This window comes from Hyla sarda, chromosome 2 (assembly GCF_029499605.1).
Source record: "Hyla sarda isolate aHylSar1 chromosome 2, aHylSar1.hap1, whole genome shotgun sequence".
NCBI classification, from domain to species: Eukaryota; Metazoa; Chordata; class Amphibia; order Anura; family Hylidae; genus Hyla; species Hyla sarda.
In genome coordinates, this window is record NC_079190.1 from 113628097 (window position 1) to 113645599 (window position 17503).

General features: G+C 42.2%; 1 protein-coding gene across 4 annotated transcripts in view; it reads left to right on the forward strand.

Moving 5' to 3' along the window:
- SPRYD3 (SPRY domain containing 3) overlaps window positions 1-14116 on the forward strand; it is a 36280-nt gene extending 22164 nt beyond the window's left edge. For 3 of the 4 annotated variants that reach the window (XM_056555319.1, XM_056555320.1, XM_056555321.1), the window contains exons 5-11: window positions 4367-4502; window positions 5351-5539; window positions 6578-6727; window positions 7074-7131; window positions 8553-8672; window positions 9091-9257; window positions 12103-13147. In XM_056555319.1, coding sequence (XP_056411294.1) covers window positions 4367-4502; window positions 5351-5539; window positions 6578-6727; window positions 7074-7131; window positions 8553-8672; window positions 9091-9257; window positions 12103-12237 — 955 coding nt within the window. In that variant the 3' untranslated portion in view covers window positions 12238-13147. Of the gene's footprint in view, window positions 1-4366; window positions 4503-5350; window positions 5540-6577; window positions 6728-7073; window positions 7132-8552; window positions 8673-9090; window positions 9258-12102; window positions 13148-13227 lie in introns of those variants that run through there. The other variant, XR_008888472.1, reaches the window with a different exon arrangement.
- Window positions 14117-17503: the final 3387 nt, after the last annotated feature.

Sequence of the window (17503 nt, forward strand, 5' to 3'; positions counted from 1 at the left end):
CCACCAGCAACTATTTTAAACACGGAATACTCTCTGCATCAGTATAACATGAGTACAATTATAAACCTACAATACGCTAGAGAAAGCGTAACCCTTATACCCCAATAATGAAATACAAGTAATATAAAAATATATATGTCAACTTTATTAAATACAAAGACATAAATTTAAAAATATATGCATATAAGATGGGAAAAGAAAATTCATACACAATCAATATAAATCCGTAGATACAAGTTGATAAAAATTCATCTCAATTTACAACATACAGTAATTGATGATAATAAAAGCAGGATAAAAATATATGTATAAAGGGAGTTGAGTCCGGTAGGTAGATTATAAAAATATGTATCTATATATAGCGTAAAAGGGATAGATAGATAGAGATACATAGTAAAAAAGTATATAATAAAAAAAAGTAAAATAATATATCTATATGTGTATATGTACAAAAAAATAGGATTGAGTATACAGGGGTAAATGTATACAAAAAATGTATTATAATAGTATGGCCCAAACTGCAGAACTAAAGATAAAGTGCAAGTGCTGAAAAACTATAAACACTTCTTATGAGTGAAAAATATCACACAGTGTATAACTAAGCAAAGTGCAACGTGCTAAAATAAGTGATATTGAAAAACATAACGTGATGTGTTTGGTACAAGAAACAAAGGTGCACAAAAGAAGTGGCAGTTGAACAAAATGGAAGACAAAGGACATATAGATATCGGACTGAACCCTATGCCTGCTATGAGTCTCCGACGCATTTCGCCCGCAGCCGGGCTTTCTCGAGGAGTGTGAAATGAGTACAATTACCGTATATACTCGAGTATAAGCAGAGTTTTTCAGCACGATTTTTTGTGCTGAAAACACCCCCCTCGGCTTATACTCTCCACCCGCAGTGGTCTTCAACCTGCGGACCTCCAGAGGTTTCAAAACTACAACTCCCAGCAAGCCCGGGCAGCCATCGGCTGTCCGGGCTTCCTGGGAGTTGTAGTTTTGAAACCTCCAGAGGTCCGCAGGTTGAAGACCACTGCGGCCTTCGACATCATCCAGCCCCCTCTCACTCCCTTTAGTTCTGTACAGTACTCACCTCCGCTCGGCGCTGGTCCGGTGCCGCAGGACTGTCCGGAGAGGAGGTGGTCCGGTGGGATAGTGGTTCCAGGCTGCTATCTTCACCAGGGAGGCCTCTTCTAAGCGCTTCGGGCCCGGCCCCAGAATAGTCACGTTGCCTTGACAACGACTCAGAGGTACGTTCATTGCCAACGTACTTCTGCGTCATTGTCAAGGCAACGCCTCTATTCCGGGCCGGAAGCGCGGAGAAGAGGCGCCCCCAGTGAAGATAGCAGCCCGGAACCACTATGCCACTGGACCACCTCCTCACCGGACAGTCCTGCAGGACCGGACCAGCACCGAGCGGAGGTGAGTACTGTACAGAACTAAAGGGGGTGAGAGGGGGCTGGATGATGTCGAAGGCCGCAGTGGTCTTCAACCTGCGGACCTTCGGAGGTTTCAAAACTACAACTCCCAGCAAGCCCGGACAGCCGATGGCTGCCCGGGCTTGCTGGGAGTTGTAGTTTTGAAACCTCTGGAGGTCCGCAGGTTGAAGACCACTGCGGGCGGATGATGACAAGAGGATGATGAAGGGGGGGGGGGTGTGGGATGATGAAGGGGGGGTGTGGGATGATGAAGGGGGGGGTGGGATGATGAAGGGGGGGGTGGGATGATGAAGGGGGGGGGTGGGATGATTACAAGGGGATGATGAAGGGGGTGTGGGATGATGACAGGTGATGATGATGAGGGTCTGGATGATGACAGGCGGTGATGATGATGAGGATGTTAATGACGGGGGTCTGGATGATGACAGGGGGGGGATGATGTATTTCCCACCCTAGGCTTATACTCGAGTCAATAACTTTTCCTGGGATTTTGGGTTGAAATTAGGGGTCTCGGCTTATACTCGGGTCGGCTTATACTCGAGTATATACGGGTAGTTGCCCTAACGGGTTGTATGGGAGGTGATTATCCAAATCTGTCTTACTATACTGTACAATGTCAGGAGCGTGTAATGTATCACAGCTACCAGACAGATTTGTCTTGGATGTAGTGCACTCCTTTAATTCTTATGTAATTCTCACCGAATTTTATTTGTAAACATATTATGGCAGAAACACTCCTAGAGTGTTGCAATGGAGGTTTTGTTCTTGCAGATTTCCATGTAGAGATGTAAATTTATGACTGAGCCAATGTGTGAGGAAGCGCAGCCTTGTAATTCCAGTGTAACGGACCAGGCAGGAAATCCTCTTGGCCATTTCAGTGGAAACACTGGTTTATTTTTACTACATTAATCTAAATCCTTACAACTTATTTTCAATGTTGAGTTGAATATTTTGTAATATTCTAAAGGGTCTAAGCTTCTGAAGGGTTATCACCAGGGGCCATTGGATGTCTCTTTAATCCCTTAAGGACGCAGGGTTTTTCCGTTTTTGCACTTCAATTTTTTCCTCATCACCTTCTAAAAAATCATAACTTTCAATTTTGCACCTACAGACTCATATGAGGACTGTTTTTTTATTTGCGCCACAAATTGTACTTTGTAATGACATCAATCATTTCACCACAAAATTTATGGCAAACCCAGAAAAAAAAAATACTTGTGGGGCAAAATTGGGGGGGGGGGGGGGGAAAGCAATTTTGTATTTTTTGGGGGCTCCCGATTCTACATAGTGCACTTTACAGTAAAAATGACACCATATATTCTGTAGGTCCATATGGTTACAGGGATACCCAATTTATATAGGTTTTCCTTTATTTTACTACTTAAAAAAAAAATTATAACTACATTCACCAAAATTTAGTATGTTTAAAATTGTCCTCTTCTGACCCCTATAACTTTATTTTTTCGGTTTACAGGGTGGTATGAAGCCTCATTTTTTGTGCTACAATCTGAAGTTTTTATCGGTACTATGATTGTTTTGATCTGACTTTTTGGTCACTTTTATTTAAAAAAAAAATAGTTTTTTTTGTTAGGGTATACAAAGTGACTAAAAAGATGCAATTTGGACTTGTTACGTGTACGCCATTGACCGTGCAGTTTAATTAACATTCTATTTTCATAGTTCGGACATCTACGCACGTGGCAATACCACATATGTTTATTTTTATTGTGTGTTTGTATGTATATATATATGGGAAAAGGAGGGTGATTTGAACTTTTAATAAGCAAGGGGTTAGTGTGTGTGTGTTTGTATGTTTTTAAACTTTTTTTTAAACTTTGGCTGCCTCAGCAGTGGATGCCCCCGCTATAGTGCTGTGTTACTGAACCACCTGGGAGCAGTTAAATGTTACTTTAGACGCCACTGTCAGCTTTGACAACGGCGATCTAAAGGGTTAATAGCCGGCTGCGACGATCTGCTATTAACGACAGCCCTCAGCTACAAGAATCAGCTGGGGGTCAGCTGGTATGGCGCGCACCATACCTGCTTAACGGCACATGGACGAGTATACATGTCCATGGTCCTTAAGGGGTTAAGCAGCGGCCATCAATACATCAGGTCATTAGACTTAAGGAGATTAGGGAGAATTTATCATTGGTTTTACCATGTTTTGGTGGTGTTGATTTGTCACTGTTTAGAGACTTTTCATTGCAACTTTTGCCTTCGATTATGTTTCTAATATTGTGTAGCTATGCCAGTCTGGTTTTTGAATTTGGTCGTGAATTTATTTTGTGCTAATTATCGCACACCCCTCAATTTGTCACAAATCTACACCAGCCCTGACCTGGCCTAAAAACTGGCTATGGATAGCATTTGTAAAAAGTCCCACATTTTGGGGAAATTACTTAAAATGTTGCAGAGGAGAACCATACCAAGTGGTACACTAAAGTGTAAATTGAAAATAAATGTGTACTAGCACCATGTTTATCTTATGCCGTGCAACCACATAAATTTGGTGCACGTCCACATTACAACTGCACAAATTAAGGGTGTAGAAAAATCATTCACCCACACCACCTTGATAAATTTGCCCCTCCATTTGTGTACGTTATGGGGGAAGATTTATCAAAAACGGTGCAGAGGAAAAGTGGACTAGTTACCCATAGCAACCAATCAAATTTTCATTTTTTTTTTTTATAAAAGAAGCAATCTGGTTGCTATGGGCAACTGCTCCACTTTTTCTCTTCGTAGGGTTTGATAAATTTCCCTTTATGTTCTTTATATTTGCTTTCGTGAATAGACTGAAAAATGAATACATCTTTATGCTGGGAGAAAACTGCAAGAGCTAGATCCATGTTATGAAACAATGTTCTTATGTAGTTGTTTCTGAATAATGTGGTGATATTGTACATTATTGCGTATTTTTTCAGGCTTTATAATGGGAGAGCAAAAGGACGGCAGTTTGGTACAAAGTGCAGCTCAGGCGATCGGATCGGTTGTGGTATAGAGCCCAGTTCTTTCCATGTGCAGACAGCTCAGATTTTCTTCACAAAAAACGGAAAACGGGTAAGTGAGAGAGCGAGAACGGTTTTAAGAGTTTCTAAAACAACCATTTGCATGAAATACAGTGACCCCCCCCCCCCGACCTACGATGGCCCCGAAATACGATCATTTCAACATATGATGGCCTCTCAGAGGCCATCGCATGTTGAAGGCAGCATCAACATACGATGCTTTTGTATGTCGGGGCCATCGCATAAACGGCTATCCGGCAGCGCAGACTGCTTCAGCTGCCACCGGATAGCAGTTTACGGTGCCCAGTGTGGTCCGCTGACGATCACTTACCTGTCCTCGGGGCTCCGGAGCATCCTCTTCGGGATCCCCTGCATTGTCGACGCTCACCATCGTCATCATCACGTCGCTGCGCACACCATCCAGTCATCCAATAGTAGCGGCGTGCGTAGTGACGTGATGGCGGCGATGTGAGAGAGAGGATGCCGGGGAAGCAGAGTCCTTACCGGAGCGTCGGGGACACCACGGGGACGCGGTAACAGCAATGGAGGGCGACATCCAGGTGGAGCGGTGATGGTCCGAAGCGACGGGGACACGTGAGTATAACCTCAAATACCAGTGGTATTCAACCTGCGCACCTCCAGATGTTGCAAACTACAACTCCCAGCATGCCCGGACAGCCGTTGGCTGTCCGAGCATGCTGGGTGTTGTAGTTTTGCAATATCTGGAGGTCCGCAGGTTGTAGACCATTGTCCTATACTTTACATTGCACGGATCCCTCAACATGCGATGGTTTCAACAAACGATGGTCCATTTGGAACGGATTACCATGGTATGTTGAGGGACCACTGTAATCTGTTCTGTATGCTGAAGGTTTCATGCTTGTCTATTTCCCAATGCAGGTTGGCAGCACTGTGATGCCCTTGTCTCCCGATGGCCTGTTCCCAGCTGTGGGGATGCACTCTCTAGGTGAAGAAGTGCGCCTACATTTAAATGCAGAACTTGGCTGCGAGGATGATGATAGCATAATGATGGTGGACAGTTACGAGGACGAGTGGGGGAGGCTACATGATGTCAGAGTTTCTGGCACGGTAGGAAACCTTAATCATTTTGTATAGTCATTGCTTCTATAAAACTCCCTTTAGATCCATTAACAATGTCTTATTCCTGACTATGATGTCACTAGTCCTCTATATAGCCAGGATCTTGCTTCTTCTCCTGGCCATCTATAGAGACATGTATATGAAAATAAATTGCCATCCACATACCTTTAGCAGCAATTGTATGTTCACACGGTGTCATTTCAGAAAAGCTTGCTGAATGGAATTGTGGAATTTCTCAGAAGTTCAAACCCCACTTACTTCAATGGGGTTCCACAGCAGAATTCCCCAAAATATAAGACTTGTCCATGGCAGAGATTCTGCTGTCTGAATGGGACTGCGGAATTCCATTAAAATCAATAGGCAGTAAATTATGGCTGAATCCACACAGTCAACCATGTGTACATAGCTTAAAGGGGTACTCCGGTGAAAACCTTTTTTTATTTTTTATTTATTTTAAATCAACTGGTGCCAGAAAGTTAAACAGATTTGTAAATTACTTCTATTAAAAAATCTTAATCCTTCCTGTACTTATTAGCTGCTGAATACTGCAGCGGAAATTTTCTTTTTGAAACACAAAGCTGTCTGCTGACATCATGAGCACAGTGCTCTCTGCTGACATCTCTGTCCATTTTAGGAACTGTCCAGAACAGCATATGTTTGCTATGGGGATTTCCTTTTACGCTGGACAGTTCCTAAAATGGACAGAGATGTCAGCAGAGAGCACTGTGCTCATGATGTCAGCAGACAGCTCTATGTTTTAAACAGAAAAGGATTTCCACTGTAGTATTCAGCAGCTAATAAGTAAAGGAAGGATTAAGATATTTAATAGAAGTAATTTACAAATCTGTTTAACTTTCTGGCACCAGTTGATTTAAAAAAAAAAAAAAAAAAAGTTTTCACTGTAGTACCCCTTTAAGACCTTCATGTGGATGTACATATTTCCTGCGCTGGATCGCCAACACCTATAGCATTACGTCTTATTAGTAAATTCTGTTTCAGGTGATTTCTCATAATTTTCTTCTTCAGCTCCTAGAATATGTTGGGAAAGGGAAAAGTATAATAGACGTGGGTCTGGCACAGGCCCGTCATTCTCTCAGCACTCGGAGTCATTACTTTGAGGTGGAAATCGTTGACCCTGGAGAGAAATGCTATATTGCTTTAGGACTAGCGAGGAAGGTGAGCATGGTTTAGGATGTTGTACCTATTCTCATTTGAGTCTTTCTTACAAAATATGTTCCTGTAGCTGGAGGAGATTTATCAAAACCTGTGCAGAGGAAGAGTTGTCCATAGCAACCAATCAGATCGCTTCTTTCATTTGTGCCTCGGAAAAATAAAAGAAGCGATCCGATTGGTTGCTATGGGCAACTTCACCACTTTTCCTCTACACAGGTTTTGATCTACCCCAATGCCTTCTTCCAATTTTAGGTGGATTCTGTATTTTCATCACAGTTGATAAGGTTTTACTTGGTGTAATCTTTTTACAGGGATTTCATCAACTTCTTATTTTTACTTTGTTATACAGGATTACCCAAAAAACAGGCACCCAGGATGGAGCCGGGGTTCTGTTGCCTACCATGCAGGTACAGTGTTTTTCTGTTCTGTAATGAGTCCCTAGAGAGGCTGAATAAAACTGGGTACATATCACCCTGACTGACGTAGCAGCTAGAAAAATGGTGCATGCCTTGTCTTGGTAGAGGGCTACCAGCAGACACTCGGTGTTCCTGTCTTTTCAAAACACTTCTGACATGTCATAGACATGTCAAAAGTTTTAATCAATTGGAGTCGGTCGGAGTCCTGAGACCCCCACAGATAGTTAGAACCAGCGGGAGAAGCACGTGACTTAGCACTTTCTCTGATTCTAGCGATTGGTGGGGGTCTCAGCATTCAGACCCCCACTGTTAGGCGAAGTTTCCACCAGTTTTTTTTTTTTTTATTGGCATTTTGCCCAAAACAATGCCAAAACAGCCCCCATGGCGTTTTTTCATTGAAAAATTGCTGCGGCCAAATGTTAGCTGTAAATCAATGAAAAAACGCAAAATACTTTTTCCACTTTGCATTTTTCAGTTTGGCGTTTTTTAAAATAATAATAATAATAATTATTATTATTTTTTTTTTTTTTGTGTCGTTTTTCAGCTCCTTGGCGGTTTTGCAAAGTCGCAGCATGTTGAGCCTATGGCGTTTTTTCCCTGAAATTGTGGCATTTTTCTCCCATAGAAGTCTATAGGAGTAAAAGAATGACAAGAAAAACGCCATGTGGGTTTTAACTTTGGAGTTTTTGCAGGCGGTTTTTATTCTTTTTTTGGACTTTAGCGATCCAAAAAAGGGATGGAGATACTTTTTTCTTATTAAAATTGTATTTAATGAAATTTCTTTCTTATAATGACATTTTTATTAATTTTTAAACAAGGTAAAATTTCACACAAAAAAAAACGCAGGGAAAAAAGCCAAGTGGAAACTTGCCACTTAAGCACTTTTGAACATTTCTCTGACATGTCAAAAGTTTTCTGAAACACTTTAAGATTTTTAAAAGAGCTCTACGTTCCCACCACTGCTGGTCTTGCTTGATTCATGCTACTATGTTATGAATGCTATAGCTTGGCTGGCCGTTTTGTAATGAGGGACAAGTTTTCCAAATTGTACAATTACGGGTCTTACTGTCATTGTCAGTACAGCAGAGACTCTGACACTGGCCGATGTGGTGTTGAAGGCATTTGCCCATCTGTAGGCAGCCAGAAAGAGCAGCACATTTGTTTGAGTCGTCTGGTTTTGCAGCTCATCCCTGTTGAAGGAATGGACAGACGGATGTTTCCTTTATGAATACAACCTTAGGATTGAGTAAGTGTAGCATGTAGGTTGTTCTGATAGCAACAGAGGAGAAACATGGGAAATATTCTAAAAACAAATGTCTAAGAAAGTGTGTCTGTGTGTGTATATATAAATCTGGCAAGTACCCATATGTATCATTTGCTTGAGTAATGCACAAATGTCCCTTGCTTCACAGATGACGGAAAGATCTTTCATGGAAGTGGAGTTGGGGATCCTTTTGGTCCACGCTGTTATAAAGGAGATATAATGGGCTGTGGAATAATGTTTCCAAGAGACTATATTCTTGACAGTGAAGGTTTGGAGAATTTTATTAAAATTAAAGAAATATTCCATCAATATGTATATGTTGCTGAGGCTGGGTAAAAAAAAAAAAACAAACAAAAAAAATACTTTATTTAACTAACCCTGCCCCCCCCCTCGCAGCTTCTGTACAGCTCCTTGCGGTCATTGATCTCCTGTCTTAGTCCTGTCTCTGAGACAAGTGCTTGTTGCAGGACCTACCGTTTTATCACTGGCCATTGATTGGCTGAGCTGACAGCTCTTGTGCCGAAATCTCGTCGCAGAAGCAAAAAGAAGGCAGGAGATAGGGGACCGGGGCTAGGGAAATGTGGATATTTTTTTTTCCTAATTCCACCCAGCCCCAGTAACACGTGTCTCTTTACCAAATGCTTTAAGAAGGATGTGATCTGTAACCCTAATCTCACCCTTTATAGGAGAAAGCGATGACAGCAGTGACATGAAGGAAATGAGGCTGCAGCCACGTGGGGTTAGGAATGTTATGTACCTCAGGCGAGAGCAGCAGCAAGATGAAGATGGGGAGGAGGAAGATGAGGAAGAAGAGGAGGACATTGAGCGGGATCATGAGGGCAGAAAAGTTGTGGTAAGAGATGGCTTAGTTTCTCACCTTCAAGTCTCATTCTGCCTGTTTAATAGAAGGGAAATCACCTTCTCCTGCAAATGTAAGTTGAGGACAAGAAGGATAAGTTAACTTATTTTATTTGTATGATGTATTTGCAAACACGTTGATCTATGGCTTATTTTTTCGGTTGTACTTAAGTTGAAAAGAAAACTTAAAAACTGCATAAGGCTGGGTTCACACTACGTTTTGTCCCATACGGGAGCGCATACGGCAGGGGGGAGCTAAAAGCTCGCGCTCCCGTATGTGACCGTATGCGCTCCCGTATGTCATTCATTTCAATGAGCCGACCGGAGTGAGACGTTCGGTCCGGTCGGCTCATTTTTGCGCCGTATGCGCTTTTACAACCGGACCTAAAACCTCCCCTAGACTTGCATTGACGGGGCGGCGTGTGACATCATGAGGGGGCGGGGCTATGAGGTCACAAGCTCCCGGCGCTGGCTCCAGAGTTCAGAACAGTTTTTCAAACACTGAGCCGCAGAGTACCTCTTTAAAGCCTATGTGATTCCTCTGCAGACTGAATTGTCTGCAGCCTGTGTGAGCTGCCCCTCAAGGTCTCTCAGTGCTGTAAACTGCTTAACACTGAAACCAGCGGAGGCCGTAATTTGGGACTTCTGCGCAGATGTTTCTTCCACGGAAATTCGGCCGTGTGCACAGTGCAGCAGAATCTCATTGAAATCAATCATACTCTGCAGCAACATTTCTGAGCTGAATATTTCTGCTTAATTCGGATCGAAAATTCTTTTGTGTGAACGATGACCAAAGGCTTCATTCACATGGCAGGATTTCCTCTACTTCTCCATTCAAAAAGCATGGCACACAAGTCCTTTGAAGCAGCTCTTTAAATCAAAAAATCTGTCCCAAGTGGAAAAAATCCAAAATGCAGAAGTGGGTCTCTTAGGGCTTGTCCACACTGCTGAATTTTCTCACTTAACCCCTTAAGGACCAAGGACGTACAGGTACGTCCTTGGTCCTGCTCCCGTGATATAACGCGGGGTTACACGGTAACCCCGCATCACATCACGGCGGGCCCGGCGTCGTAGTGAAGCCGGGACCCGTCGCTAATAGCGCGCGCTGCTAAAAGCGAAAGTAAAAGCTGCCGGTTAACTCAGTGGGCTGTTCGGGATAGCCGCGGCAAAATCGCGGCATCCTGAACAGCTTAAAGGACAGCGGGAGGGCCCCTACCTGCCTCCTCGTTGTCCGTTCATCGAATGACTGCTCAGTGCCTAAGATCCAGGCATGAGCAGTCAAGCGGCAGAATCATCGATCACTGGTTTCCTATGAGAAACCAGTGATCAATGATAAAGATCAGTGTGTGCAGTGTTATAGGTCCCTATGGGAGCTATAACACTGCAAAAAAAAGTGAATGAATATCATTTAACCCCTCCCCTATTTAAAGTTTGAATCACCCCCCTTTTCCCATAAAAAAAAGAATCACAGTGTAAATAAAAATAAACATATATGGTATCACCGCGTGCGGAAATGTCCAAATTATAAAAATATATTGTCAATTAAACCGCTCGGTCAATGGCGTGCGCGCAAAAAAACTCCAAAGTCCTAAATAGTGCATTTTTGGTCACTTTTTATATAATTTAAAAATGAATAAAAAGCGATCAATAAGTCCTATCAATGCAAAAATGGTACCGTTAAAAACTTCAGATCACGGCGCAATAAATGAGCCCTCATACCGCCCCATACACAGAAAAATAAAAAAAAGTTATAGGGGTCAGAAGATGACAATTGTAAACGTATTAATTTTCCTGCATGTAGTTATGATTTTTTCCAGAAGTCCGACAAAATCAAACCTATATAAGTAGGGTATCATTTTAATCGTATGGACCTGCAGAATAAAGATAAGGTTTCATTTTTCCAAAAAATGTACTACGTAGAAACGGAAGCCCCCAAAAGTTACAAAACAGCATTTTTTTTTTTTCTATTTTGTCACACAATGATTTTTTTTTTCCGTTTCACCGTAGATTTTTGGGCAAAATGACTGACGTCATTACAAAGTAGAATTGGTGGCGCAAAAAATAAGCCATCATATGAATTTTTAGGTGCAAAATTTAGAGAGTTATGATTTTTTAAAGGCAAGGCGCAAAAAACGAAAATGAAAAAACTGAAAAACCCCCGCTCCTTAAGGGGTTAAAGCGTACCGTCAGATCAACATTTTTTTAAATTTATCACTCAGTACCTAATCCTGACCATCTATTTTTTTGTGTCTAGCACCTTTATTTAATTACACTTTTAATTTAGCTCACTAGTCTGAATTCCTCTCAAAGGGAGGGGGTGTGGCCTCACTGTGCAGGTCTCCGCCCCCTCCCTCAGTATGCTACAACTCCCAGCTTGTCCTCACTGACAGTAGCGGGACTCAAGCTGACAGTGGGAGGATTTTTCCTCCAGCTGTGAACCCTGCGCTCACAGCTGTCAATCAAGGAATTGTGTCCATGACATAGGTGATGATGCATGGACACAGCAGGACTAGTATGTGTCCAAGCAGGCAGGGTGGGCAATTGTTTGACTGGCTTTTTCAGTATGAAATACTGAAAATCTTCTAATGAAAGCAATTGCAAAACCTATTGGTTATACATGATTTACAACATATCAAAAGTTTTTGTATCGGACAGTGCCCATTTAATTTTCTCTACTTCTCCATTTTGCACTTGTTCCCGCTTGGACAGATTTCCTGATATAAAGAGTACGTGTCCCGGTGATGGAGAGATTGCTTCTGAAATAGTTTTTTAAAGCCTCACTGATGCTCTGCCTGTTGCCAATGTAAACTTACTGAAAAAACACATGTCTATATCCTTAGGTTTTCTTCACAAGGAATGGGAAGATCATTGGAAAGAAGGAATCCATTTTGCCTCAGGGAGGCTTCTATCCCACCATAGGAATGCTGAGCAGTGGAGAGAAAGTCAAAGTGGACCTGCACCCACTGAGTGGGTGAACAATTGACATCCATGGGAAAGCACACCGCATTCATTCGCCATCTTTCCCATACCACAACACCCCCTCCCCCCCCCCCCCCAGTCATGCACGATTTGCACGTGGGCTTGTGATAGTGCTTCTTCGTGTCTGGAAACCTGTCTCAGTGGCTGTTGCTTGTCAATGTGGGCTCCGCAGTGCTCATTGCCTGTATATTTTGGCATAGCAGAAGACATGATGGGACAGGAAACAAGAGGATGTTGAAGTACCTGTTTGGTCCTTTATGTTACAGACGCAGGGTGTCTGTATCCCAGGGAAGTTACTATAGTGCAGTAGTATAATGTCCAGATCTCTTCATGGAGTAAAATGGGCTATGAGAATAGCTGGAGGATACAATTCATACAGCTGTAGTAAAATGGAGTGCCACACCAATGGCACCTAACAGACCCCATTGACTTTTAAGAGGGCCTTTGGGTTTTGCTGTGTTGTCCTTTTGATGGAAGAAATAGCACTGTGTGATGTGCTATTATTCCCATTAAATTGGACTGAATCTGCAGTGTGTAATGCAGATGTGAACAGGGCGTTACTTCACAAAGCCTGGGATCCGGTGCTATAGAAGCCAATGTAATGTCTTTAATCCACCTTTTTTCTGGTTCGTGCTCATGCGATTCAGATGTCAGGTTGGAGTCCACATTGCATCCAGTTTCTATATTCGATTCCTGTGGCGTTACAGCTGATCAACATAGGAGCGCTGAATACAATTCTGTAATAATCCTCAATACTGCATGTATAATCTGCACAATAATAAGGCATTTCTGCCAGGTAAGATGGCTATAGTGCAATATTTTTCCATGGTTATTACACTATTTATGCCCAATATAGACTGGTCGTCTAGACCAGTGTTTCCCAACCAGGGTGCCTCCAGCTGTTGCAGAACTACAACTCCCAGCATGCCCGGACAGCCGTTGGCTGTCCGGGCATGCTGGGAGTTGTAGTTCTGCAACAGCTGGAGGCGCCCTGGTTGGGAAACACTGGACTTAGACCCATCTTATGAACTTTAGTCCAGTTCAGATTGTATGAAATGCAGCGTATCATTTCTTATACATGTCACAGATGGCACTATTAGCATGCAACATATTCAAATGTACCTTCCCTCCACATTATTTCCTCTAATGTGGTAAGAACCCGCTATATATTTAGCGTAAAAGTGCTAGAACCCTTCCCTTGTGTCGCTGACCGGCTTCTAGCAGTCTCTTATTAGCACTTATTCCTCTACTTTGCTTTAAGCTTCTATTCTGGATACTGGCAGGGAATATCCATGTATCGTGTCCGGCACTGTATAAAATGATGTATATGTGCTGAAAACATGGCTGGTATATAGAACATGGCATAACTACCTCTATTTCTGCTGCTACTTCTTCTGTGTCTGTCATCTGGGCATCTCTATGGTCTGGTCTCCAGAGTTGGCGCTCTGCCATGATTTCCGGAGCAATGCCTGAAGGGAGTTCATGGTTTTCGGTGCCATATATTGATGGTTAGTGTTGGTTTATAAGGAAAAGACTGTTCTATAAAAATCAGTTGTAAAGGTAAATTTTGCTTTACATTAAATTTTTTTAATGCATTTTTCAGGAAATGGTTGGGCTCTTAAAGGGATATGTAGTTTATTTCAGGTCTTGTTTTAAATGCTGCAAAGTATCCCAGTAACTTAAGGGCTATGTCCACCCTCAGACCCATTTGTATTTCTTGTTCTAATGTATCTAAAATTAAAAAACGGTAAGACTGTAAAGCTCTGTGGAACTTGACCCTACAGCCATACCACCTTTAAAGGGGTACTCCAGTGGAAAACTTTTTTTATATATATTTTTTTTTTTTAAATCAACTGATGCCAGAAAGTTAAACAGATTTGTAAATCACTTCTATTAAAAAAAAAAATCTTAATCCTTCCAGTACTTTTTATGGGCTGTATACTAAAGAGCAATCCAAAAAAGAAATGCATTTCCTCTGATGTCATGACCACAGTGCTCTCTGCTGACCTCTGCTGTCCATTTTAAGACCTGTCCAGAACAGGAGAAAATCCCCATAGCAAACAAATGCTGCTCTAGACAGTTCCTAAAATGGACAGCAGAGGTCAGCAGAGAGAACTGTGGTCAAGACATCAGAGGAAATGCATTTCTTTTTTGGATTTCTCTTTAGTATACAGCCCCTAAAAAGTATTGGAAGGATTAAGATTTTTTTAATAGAAGTGATTTACAAATCTGTTTAACTTTCTAGCACCAGTTGATTTAAACAAAAAAAAGTGTTCCACGGGAGTACCCCTTTAAGCTAGGAGCAGGAACAGAGTGATGCCAATATGACTGCCGAATCAGACTACAGTTTATATGAAGTCTGTTACCATGGAGACATACAGGTCTACATATGAGCTGTAGATGCAATATGATAGTTAAAGGGGTACTCTGATGCTCCAGCGTTCTGAACATTTTGTTCAGGGTGCTTGGAGTCGGAGATCGTGACAACATGGCCGCGCCCTCTCCATACATGTCTATAGGAGGTGGCGTGTCTACCAACACGCCCCCTCGCATAGACATGAATGGAGGGGGCATGGCCGTGACGTCGTGATCACTGCTTTCGACTCCAAGCGCTCTGAACAAAATGTTCAGAATGCTGGAGTACCCCTTTATCGAGAGCCGGGGCCCCGTACAGAGAGATCGCAGGGGGCCCCAGCGGTCGGACCCCCCGCGATCTCAAACTTATCCCCTATCCTTAGGATAGGGGATACGTTTTTCACCACTGGACTACCCCTTTAAGACGGTTTGCAAAGTTGCTTAGACCAATAAAGACCAAGCACTGTATGTGTATGTTGTCTGGTCCTGGGCTGTAATCTTGTGTTGCTGTAAGTGTAGGTCTCCGGTAGGTCTCTCTGGTTCGAACAGTTTTCGGACAGCCAGGGACCATGCTTTTTGTCTTCTCTTTAGCAGTCTGCATGGCGTGTGGCATGTTATGTAATGGGTAAAGACAACAGCCATGCCGCTGTCTCTGTTAGAATCGTAAGCTCTGTGTGACATGAAGAAAAAGCTGCAAATGTAATTTTGATCTTCAAAGGGGAAAAAAAAGTTAGGAATCTTAGTGCTCGTCCACACTGCGGACATTCCACCAGTCCCATTGTTTTCAGTAGGATTCCGCTTAGACTGTGAAATCACCGCAACAGAATTCTGCAGGCAATAACTATGTCTGCTATGAGACTGCATTGCCATCTCAGGTGACTGTAATGTCCGCACAGTCCTACCACCAAAGAATTAGGCGCCAACCGCTATAAGAGGACCTTAAAGGGGTACTCCACTGAAAAAAATTAAACAGATTTGTAAATTGCCTTTATTAAAAAATCTTAATCCTTCCAGTACTTATCAACTGCTGTATGCGCCACAGGAAGTTGTATAGTTCTTTTGTGTCTGACCACAGTGCTCTCTGCTGACACCTCTGTCCGTGTCAGAAACTGTCCAGAGTAGAAGTAAATCCCCATAGAAAACCTCTCCTGCTCCGGACAGTTCCTGACATGGACAGAGGTATCAGCAGAGAGCACTGTGGTCAGACAGAAAGGAAATTCAAAAAGAACTACTTCCTGTGGAGCATCATACAGCAGCTGCAGCAGCATTTCCCTTTTAAAGGGTTATGCAGGAAAAAACTTTTTTTTTATAGATCAACTGGCTCCAGAAAGTTAAACAGATTTGTAAATTACTTCTATTAAAAAATCTTAATCCTTTCAGTACTTATGAGCTTCTGAAGTTAAGGTTGTTCTTTTCTGTCTAAATCCTCTCTGATGACACGTTTCTCGGGAAACACCCAGTTAAGAAGCAAATCCCCATAGCAAACCTATTCTAAACTCGGTGTTTCCCGAGACACGTGTCATCAGAGAGCACTTAGACAGAAAAGAACAACCTTAACTTCAGAAGCTCATAAGTACTGAAAGGATTAAGATTTTTTAATAGAAGTCATTTACAGGAGGCCGGATGAAGTGCACGTGCACGAAATCAACCGGTTGATCGCCTCCTGAGCTTCCCTCACCTCCTGCCCCATTGACGGACTTCGTGTCGATTAGCAGCTAGCGTTTTACTGTGAGTTGCCGGACCCCTTTTCTTTATTACTGTCATTTTACAAATCTGTTTAACTTTCTGGAGCCAGTTGATGTATCCAAAAAAGTTTTTACCTGGAATACGCCTTTAATGTCCATAGTGTGGACGAGCCCTTAAACCACCATGTGTGCAGATTTGTTTCAAAGCATTTTATGGTTTAGTTATTTAAGAAGTTTAAAGGCTATATGAACCTTAGCAACCTTTATTTTTATTTTTTTTTACGTTTATTTTACATTTTTTAATTTAATGTGTGTGTGTGTGTGTGTGTGTGTGTGTGTATATATAATATATATTGTCTTAATTTAAAATAAGAAGTGATGGAATTTATAGAGGAGGAGTTTGGCATTCCGGAATTTACCCCGAGCCAGGTAAGAAACCCGCTCCGGAAGGCCTGAAGTGTCCATGGTTTATATCAGTGGTCTCCAACCTGCGGACCTCCAGATGTTGTAGTTTTGCAACATCTGGAGGTCCGAAGGTTGGAGACCACTGATTTATATGGTCCACCAGTCATCTGGCTTCAATGTAACACTACATTTTATTTTGTCCCAGCGATTTACCATGGAAACAGACTCCAGATCCATGTCCATTTTGGTTTCTGTTTTAATGGTTCTCCCTTTGTAAGACGGTTTACATGGCTGCAGTGGTATAATAGGTATATGGCCATGACATCACTGCAGCCATGCAAACAAAACCAGCAGGGAAGCCGTGCTTCATCATATATTTTTATAATTTTAAAGATCTTTTTTTTAGCACAATCCCAGGCACTGATAATGTTAAATAAGCAAACTGTGACATATAAAAAAATGTCACTTACAATCATAACGCCCGGTAGGATTTTGCAGGATATACACCTTCCCCATAACGAACATAATAAATCAAATATCCTCTGAATGTAAATGACCATAACAGACTGACTGTCCCAATATTGAGGTCACAGGGACCAAATTTCGGAACTAGTCAATCTTGCTAGGCGGGTGTCATTCCATTCAGACACTTGTAGTAATTGCTCATCCCGCATTAGACCAAATTGTACGCACTTTCTTTGTGAGTAATAAAGCTGCAATCCTGATATTAATCTTTAGCTTTAAACTTTGTATGGAAAGTGTGAGGAGGTGGGATAGAGCCTCGCGTGAAGAGGTGTAACTTGAAGCTTCTGGCCCC